The sequence below is a fragment of the Alosa sapidissima genome, chromosome 2, assembly GCF_018492685.1.
Source record: "Alosa sapidissima isolate fAloSap1 chromosome 2, fAloSap1.pri, whole genome shotgun sequence".
Classification (NCBI taxonomy): domain Eukaryota; kingdom Metazoa; phylum Chordata; class Actinopteri; order Clupeiformes; family Clupeidae; genus Alosa; species Alosa sapidissima.
The window spans coordinates 32,962,460-32,971,332 of record NC_055958.1 but is presented as its reverse complement, the minus strand read 5'-3'; the positions used below and the strand labels follow the sequence as shown (position 1 = coordinate 32,971,332).

Here is an 8,873-nt window from a genome sequence, read left to right as displayed (position 1 = left end):
GGGTTGGGGGGCAGCGTCCATAGTTACATGTGAAGGGGGGGTTCTTAGGGGAAAAAGGTTGGGAATCACTGGTCTATACAGTAGCTCTTTTCTATTTAATTTTTTTTGCTGGAGATTCAAATGGAATGCTGCCACTCAGTTCGCTTTTGCCACTCAGTGATAATAACCAAGATGACTTATGCTGCCACATGTGTGCATATTGAACATTATATCTTCAGAATGTCTTGCCATGGAAGTAAATTACACATTCACAATCAGACATTTGTTGTGGTTTGGCAGTTTTGCCCCAACAATGTCCCGACCTGCTACAGCAACTTGCTTAGTCTTACAAGCGATGCCACCTGCTCACAGTGTGGCAGAAGTATTGTTCACCCTATGAAGACTTTACTGTATGTGCCAATAAAATGATTTTGGAAATGTTATTTGAAGGTAAAAATAACTCTTTAGGGCTACTTTAAGCTTGGATATTGATGAGTCAGCTCAATGCTCCCACCTTCCACAAGGATAGTTCAAGCATGAGAACTTTCCTTGTTGACAGACTTCTGTGTCAAATCAGATAAGATTGTTGCTGCAGTCTCTGATTTTGTTCTAATCTTTTCTATATCATGAATAGCTCCCAAAACATAACTAATTATGTTCATATCCTGTCTTCATATTATTTTCAGTCCTTGAAATTACTTCAGTTTTACAACCTGAAATTACACATTATCTGGGAAGCAATGTTTGGACAATCGTTGGACAAACTGTCTGCGGCCCCCATTGAATTTAAGCCACAGTAGCCTACACTGTGAAGACGGTAAAAGCATGGTGGTGCACAATTCATGTTGGGATGTTTCTCATACTGTTGGACCTATTTATTGCACATCAGAGATCATGGAAGTTTCAATACATCAAAATATTTGAAGAGGTCATGTTGTCTTATGCTGAAGAGGAAATGCCTTTGAAATGGGTGTTACAACAAGACACTCCAGTAAGCGAGCAAAGTCTTGGTTCCAGACTAACAAGATTGACGTTATGGAGTGGCCAGCCCGATCCCCAGACCTCAATCCTATAGAAAACGTGTGGGGTGACATCAAAAATGCTGTTTCTGAGGCAAAACCCATGCAAAGGAATTGTGGAATGTAGTTCAATCGTCCTGGGCTGTTCACAGGTGCGAGTAGTTGGTCGACTCCATGCAACACAGATGTGAAGCAATTTTCAGAAATAATGGTAATGCAACTAGATATTCAGCCTGGAAGGATACTTAAACCCTAACTATTTCCTTGTCTAGTTAGAGCAGCTGATGGATCTTTAGGTGAAGTCATGCTGTCTCTCCCTTGATGCGCATCATTGTAAATAAACTTTGTTCCTGATTTTTCATACTATTGGTCTGACTGGGTCTCTATTAAATCTATGGTATCAAAATTACCATCACATATAACAACATAAAGTGCATTATTTTGATTATGTCATACCTAGTAGCCACCCATTTCCCTGTAGTGCTATTGATACTAAACAATTTCTCAAATATTTTATTATTCCAGAACAACTTTAGAAAACAAATGGAGATAAGGGACAACAAATATCTTTAAAACTGTCCAAAAAGCAAGATCTGCCTCATGATGCTTTTGAATGCATGTAACAGTTTGCTTTAGAATTTAGCATGTGATGCATTAGAGGACCAGCTCGATCTCATAGTGCTCTGCCATCCACTGTTTCCACTCAGGAAAATCAACCAGTATGTATCCATGTGAGCTGAACGCTATGGGAACAGGGGAGAGATGTTCAACATGATTAGTACTAATCAGAGTCACAATCAAATACCAGGATTAAAGCATCACACTCAGACTGAAAACTTTCAAAAAATATCAAAAGAACACCATGAGGGCCTCACATGTTATCACTCCCACACTTTTGTGAGTGACGCCTCCCCATCCCCCATGCGTTGGCTTTTGAACAGAAGCCTTCACTCGGACTCTGTCCCCAATCCTGAGGACCAGCTTGATTTCAAAGGGATCTGCCTTCCACTGTTTCCACTCAGGAAAATCAACCAGTATGTATCCATGTGAGCTGAACGCTATGGGAACAGGGGAGAGATGTTCAACATGATTAGTACTAATCATAGTCACAATCAAATACCAGGATTCGGCAGCACACTCGTTCATGCCTGTGGCCTGGCTTAGCCAGACTCAAATTCTCATCAGAATTTGAGTCTGGCATCACACCCTTTGGACTTGATTATGGGGCGTTTCACCCTATAGGGGGGAAAATCCCCCTGCATTTGATTGGCCCAAACTCCTGTGATTCAGTCATAGAGACGTCTCAATAAACTGACTCTAGATTGAATTTCCCAAACTCAAATTTTAATGGCAGGGTCAATTCGGGCTAGCTTCCAATCATGCTTCAAAAGACTCTAGACAAATATCAAAAGAACGTGGAGGAGGAATGCACACCCAAATAGAGGTGCTGGCCAGGAAGTTATCAATTTAAAAAACAGAGCACACTCTGATCTTGATAAATGTACCCTACTGGTCAAACCTAGAAATTTCCATTCTACTCAATTATAGACAGAATACCAGCTGAGATCAGTTGCATTGTTTTTTTAATCAGGGCAGCAGTTTTCAGATTACATTATGTGCTTACATAATTGCAAAAGGGTTCTTTTAAAATAGTATCAGATTAGTAAACAGAATGTGCCTTTGGAACTTTGGATGAATGGTTGCTGATAATGGGCAATGTAGATATTGCATTAAAGATAAGCCATTTCTTTCTACAACAGTTGAGGACCCCTTTCCCTTCTATAGCTGATATTCTGTCAATAATGGAGTGGAATGGAAATTTCTAAGTGTCCCCTAAGTGACTGGGGTCGGTCATTAATACATTTATCAAGATATCAGAGTGTGTGGCTACTCTGTTTTTTTAAATATAAAACGAACACCATGAGGGCCTCACATGTTATCACACCCAAACTTTTGTGAGTGACGCCTCCCCATCCCCCATTCTTTGGCTGTTGAACAGAAGCTCTCACTTGGACTCGATCCCCAATCCTGAAACCTATGACAGGAAGAGAAGCAGAAGTTGTTACCACTGACCAGCTCAGAGAATTATCTGCTGAAATACTGATTGAACATTATTATTAATTATTGTTGTTGTTTTAATAACACCATTGTAGTGTACAGAGGTTTAATTAAGGAGCATGAGGCTCAGGCAGTGAGTGTAGTGTAGACTATTCTGTCCCGCTCCCGCATTAATGTGTCATTTTTAGTCCCACTCCCGTCCGCATCTGTAACATGATGTCCCGCTCCCGCCCGCTAAAGCCCGCATGCAGGAGGGATAGCCTATTCAGGGGAGAAGGAGAGGGAGAAGGTTAACTGGAGCACATAGAGATTGCAGTGCACAGCAATAGACAAACGTTTTGACACGGTGTCTTCGTCAGAGTCCATCCAGTGGGTGATGTTACACCTCGTAAACCTCTCTCCTTCTGTGGTGTCAACTGCCCTATCAAGTGCCTGGCGGTGATGAAAGTGTGTTGTGTGAACATCACATTCATAATTTATGAATTTATTTACACAGATGCCTCACCTGGATTGAACTTCGACATCATTTGTTTTATTTCCATGAGGGCTGGTCCCTTAATTTCAGTAAAGGACAAATGTGGCGTTGAAGTCACACTGGAGAGGAGTTCGAACTGAGGTGAAGTGAGGGAAAAGCTCTGGAGGGAAAGACAAACCACTAAACACATGTGCAGTATGTGTATAAGGAATCTGTAAAGATTCAGTTGCATATCTTAAAGACATAGTATCTTAACTATGCACAGGGCCATGTACAAGCATTAGTGCTGGTATCTGCAGTTGATGAACACCATAAATGCGTTTTTTAGACTATACAAATGTGAAATTTAGAAATCAGGGCTCCGACTCTTTTCAAGAGATAATTTTTCAACAATGAAAGCTAGAAGCTGACAGAAATCACTAATATTTTCCTCCATGAGGCATGCCTCATGGCCCCACAAAAGGCCAACCATTTCTAATGTAGCAAAGGGGCAGAGAAGTCAACCAACCTAGCCTTGAACCTTGGTCTCCAAAGTAAAAGTATACTCGTTTGATCCTGCAAGGGAAATTTGGTCTCTGCATTTATCCCAATCCATGAATTAGTGAAACACACTCAGCACACAGTGAACACAGCGAGGTGAAGCACACACTAATCCCAAAGCAGTGAGCTGCCTGCTAGCTCGGGGAGCAGCGAGGAGTTAGGTGCCTAGCTCAAGGGCACTTCAGCCCTGGATGTGGGCATGGGAGAGCAGTGCTCAACCACTTCCCCTGCCCACATTTTTCCTACTGGTCGGGGATCGAACCGGCAACCCTTCGGTTACAAACCCGAAGCCCTAACCAGTAGGCCACGGCTGCCCCTTGTAGTACAGTTGAGAGGTCAGAGGTCAGAGCCAGGCTGGGTGAATGCTCTGCCACTCCACTACACTCAACATAATGGAGTGCTGCCAATTCAAAAATATCCTGAACAATTGAGCCCTTTCAGATGGTTAATATTAGTCAACAGTTTTCCCGGTTAACCAGGACGTTGAGGGTTTCAACCACAAGATCACCCTTGGCCTTCACATAACAATTCTAATTGGTACTGAATCTGCAACCAATAATTTGTATTATGTATTCCATCATGAAGGCTTTCCCCCAAAAAAATCCATGATTATGTGGGCATGAAGAAATCATCATTATGATTTTCGCTTACAGGCCAACATTGTAGCTTATGATTTGAGGGTTGATGATTTTACCTGCAGAAAATCAATAGGATCCTCCTTCTGTAGAAGTTCCTCAATCTCAGCATTACTGCTCTTCAGTTTAGTGATCTCCAACTCCAGTTGCTCAAGCAGTCCTTCAGCTCGACTCACCTCTGCCCTCTCCTGAGCTCTGATCGACTCGGTCACCTCAGAGCGCTTTTGCTCCATGAAGCTGATCAGCTCAGTGAACATCCTCTCTGAGTCCTCAACAGCTTCTTGTGCAAAGGCCTGTTAACAAGACAGACAGAAATAGACAATCAGCTAGTTTTCTAGTAATTTTATAGTGCAGTCATTCTGGATCTTTTTTGAGATTGAGAACCACTCACTCATCCCATGAGGGTCATTCCGTGTCAAATCACCCACTGGCTGACAGTTGACCCTCTCCAAAAACAGGTGTTTGTAGACCAAATCTATGCATAGATCTTAAATAGTATATCTGTATAACTAATCGTTGGAAAACTACAGCCCTTTGAAACTTCAAGTCATTATAAGCATCGTGGTGAACAATCCTTTTTGTTCAACACACATTAGTGAAACTATGTGAATAGAAGTACATTTTCCTGTTGAATTAAAAAAATCCAATCGGATCAGACGTATCTTGTGTAATTTCCCCTCTGCAAAGCTCTGAAAATGGCTATAACATTCATTATGTGAAAAGACATCATCACCTCTGAGGGCTTCTCATTCAAAAAGTATGTGACACAAATTCATCAGATTTTTTTCCCACTTATATTTAGGATTATAAGGTCATGTCCATGCATTAACTTTGGTTGTTATCATTATCATATTGTCAGAGCATTTTTTTTTTTAAATTGGGCTTGATTTTCAAAAAGCCCGTTTTCATCTTCTCATTTCACCACGTGGACAGTTAACAGGATTCTTTGCTGCACATATCCAATCTAAACACACAGTTTATGGTTCATAGTTGAATTGCTTCAAATAATTATTGCAGCATGAACAACATACTACACATAAATAAATCTTATTTAGAGAAAATAAACTGACCAAGTAAATTATACACATGGACTGACTGGTCAGCATAATTGCCATCTTTGTAACGAGTTTTCTACACCAGACAGTTGGCTCCAGCCCAGGTTTCTGCTCCTCTCTAACCAGTCTATACCCTGGAAATCCAGAGTTCTCGCGAGAGCACAATGGAATTGTCTCTGCGAGACACTCTGGCAAAGAGCAATGATGCACGTTACTTTTTCCCCTTGCATTCCGGGGAACCAGCTAAACTGATGAAGACAGCGCTGCAACGTTGGAGGACAGTACACACTGGTCGTAGTGTTATTCGATTGTGTCGAGGTCCGAAATCATTCAGAGTAAACATGGTCTAGTGTTATCCAATTGCGTGCAGTGAGATTTTTAAATGCATGCTTGTTGCCGCCCCTCGAGTTGGGCCATTACATTGCTCTTTGCCAGACCCTTAATCTTTCTAGATTATCAGGGTCTGTATTTTCCAGGCTAATCAGTCTACAGCAGTGGTTCTCAAACTTTTTCTGTCACTACCCAGTTTGAAGGTGGGGAACTTTCGAGCCCCACCTGACCCCATCAACCTGGTAAAATGGTAACGTCAAAATACTATCATTACTATCAATACAACGTTATATTTGTTTTGTTTCTTTATATGTTCTTCCCATGTCTGTGTGGTTTTGTTTGTTTGGTGGGAGATGCTGTGAAGTTGAACCACAAGCATTTGCAAGGTGACTAAACAGCTTATATGCTATGTTGAAGTTAAACAGTATCATTTACCTTTAGAGTTTGCAGGGCCTGTTTGACCTCTTGCAGCTCCTTCTCTCTCTGCTGGATGTGTGTCTTGTTATTCATCTTTGTCCCATGCAACTTTGTCTATGGATAGATGCACACACACCAACACAAAGTAATTTGTCCATAAATATTTTATTTATAGCGTATTCCTAATTTGAGTCAGTTAATCATTCAATGATTTACACTAGCAGCACTGTTAATTTCTCCCCTTAATATTATAATATCAAAGGGAGAAATTAACAGTGCTGCTAGTGTGTGTAGCCTACCACAGTTGTTGGGTTGGCAGTTTACTCTAGCCTAGACTAGTTTATCACTGATTAAAGTAGGCTATCAATTCCTTGAATGTGTATACAAATAAGAATGCAAGAGTATACGTCAGGGTTCATTATTTTTAAAACTGTTTCTTGAGTTACTTAGCAAATGATAAGATGGTACATTTGTATCCTGTGAATAAAGAAAAAGCAAGAGAATTAACCTGATTTTCAGCCCATTCTGCTGCAGCTGAGACAGTTTTATGTCCATTGTGATCGTTCAATAAACACAGCATACAGATTAACTTCTTATCTGTACGGCAAAACACCTCAATGATCCTGTCATGTTGAGAGCAAATCTTCCCCTGTAGCTGTGAGATGGCGTTAACCAGCTTGTGCTTCTTCAGACAGGTAACTTCATAGTGAGGCTGGATGTGAACCTCACAGTAAGATCCCATGCATGTTAGACACGACTTGGTGGCTTTATGTTTTCTCCCAGTGCAAAAGTCACACTCCACATCGTCTGGTCCGGCGTAGAAAGGAGCCTTACCATCAGACTGCAGTTCGGTCTTCTTCAGTTTCTCTATAACTTCAGTCAGCATTGTGTTTCTGCGTAGAACAGGCCTTGGAGTGAAGGTCTCCCTGCACTGGGGGCAGCTGTAAACACCCTTCTGGTCTTCTTGATTCCAGCAGCCTGTAATGCAGTTCAAACAGAAACTGTGTCCACAGGAAACAGTCACCGGGTCCCTCAGCAAGTCCAGACAAACACAACAGTTGAACTCATCCTGAGACACAGGAATAAAGGCCATTTCTTCTTCACATACAGGCACACAAGCTACAAGCTAAATGGGCTGCTAAATGCTAATGTTTTGGTTTCATTTCACCAGAAGTGGGCGTCCGTGCTTCTTCTTCCCTTTTAATGGCATTTCGCAAACAACTTTTGGAAGCATTACCGCCACCTACCGAAATGGAGTGAGAGTCTGGATCTTTAATAATGATTTTAAAAAAAATAGGCTACTCTAAATTATTCTAATCAGACCAGTTTCCTCCAAACAATGGTGACTTTCCCCCACTCCCCCTAGCATCCAACCAGCAATATTGGGACCACCATCCCGGTAAGAGAAGTGAGAAACAAAAAAAAAACTCACTTTTAAATCTGTTTCTAACATTGTTCTTCTGCCTGCCAAACGTAGCTAGTATCTAACTCTTTCGCTAAGGAAGAGGGAAATTCATGTGCTTTATCGTTACTTTTTTCCACAGTTTGAAATAGCATAATGCACAACTTCTCCTGCAGAGAGAGAAATATAGCTAATAATTTCCTACGGTAATTCATGCATGTGTTTGCAATATTTTTAGAATGTATGTAGCCTAGGCTATTTCATCAGTCAATATTCCAGATATTAATGTAATATCTTGTCTTGGATTATTACAAATCATAACTTTTAACTTGATCTTTTTTCACAGTTTTTTCATTAGTCCTACTTCATCCAGTTTTCAGACATGGGTCAAAAACGACCCACATTTCCTATGCTTTTTCACATGGTTGCATATTCCTTTGCTATCTTTTGAAAATAATTTATGTATCATTGGATATTGCCGTTAATATTGCAGTTATTCAGCAAAAAATATTTTGATTACTTCATATAATTACAAACATTCATATAATTACAATATTTCATCTATCACTTTGTCACAAATTACATCATTGATAACCAATCACACGTATTGAACAATTAGTATGTCATCTATGCTGAGAACATAAATATGGCTCACAGTTTTCCTCACTCATTTTCAATTCTTAAAGGTCTAAGTCAATTACATGGTTTCTCAATATCCACAATGAAAATGCTGGATAAGACACTGATGAACACACAAGCATGAAGGCCCATCTCACTTGCCTTCTGAGATATAATCCACCCAAAGCTTCTAACTTGAATGGGCGTCTGTGTTTGTTTCTTCCTGGTTTTGTGTGAACTCAAACCTTAGGGGCACAGTGCAAGATAGTGTAGACTCTAAACATTCCCAGTACATACACTATTGTCATAAAGAGTCATGGACATGGAGATATTCCAGTGAACCGC

General features: G+C 40.7%; 1 protein-coding gene across 4 annotated transcripts; it reads right to left on the bottom strand.

Moving 5' to 3' along the window:
• Positions 1 to 545: 545 nt before the first annotated feature.
• Positions 546 to 7,693, bottom strand: LOC121687705 (E3 ubiquitin/ISG15 ligase TRIM25-like). Of its 4 annotated transcripts, XR_006024419.1 has the most exons (8): positions 7,017 to 7,691; positions 6,527 to 6,622; positions 4,766 to 4,999; positions 3,562 to 3,691; positions 2,932 to 3,033; positions 1,874 to 2,056; positions 1,603 to 1,741; positions 546 to 903 (listed from the first exon to the last, which is right to left on the bottom strand). XR_006024419.1 is itself a non-coding variant. In XM_042066941.1 (7 exons), the coding sequence occupies exons 1-7, from the start codon at positions 7,599 to 7,601 to the stop codon at positions 1,653 to 1,655; spliced, it is 1,419 nt and encodes a 472-aa protein (XP_041922875.1). In that variant the 5' UTR covers positions 7,602 to 7,691; the 3' UTR covers positions 1,496 to 1,652. The 4 variants fall into 4 exon arrangements, 1 of the variants encoding a protein (XP_041922875.1); XM_042066941.1 differs by lacking the exon at positions 546 to 903 and having other exon boundaries at positions 1,496 to 1,741; XR_006024420.1 differs by lacking the exons at positions 546 to 903; positions 1,603 to 1,741 and having other exon boundaries at positions 2,009 to 2,056; positions 2,932 to 3,317; positions 7,017 to 7,693.
• Between the last annotated feature and the right edge of the window lie 1,180 nt (positions 7,694 to 8,873).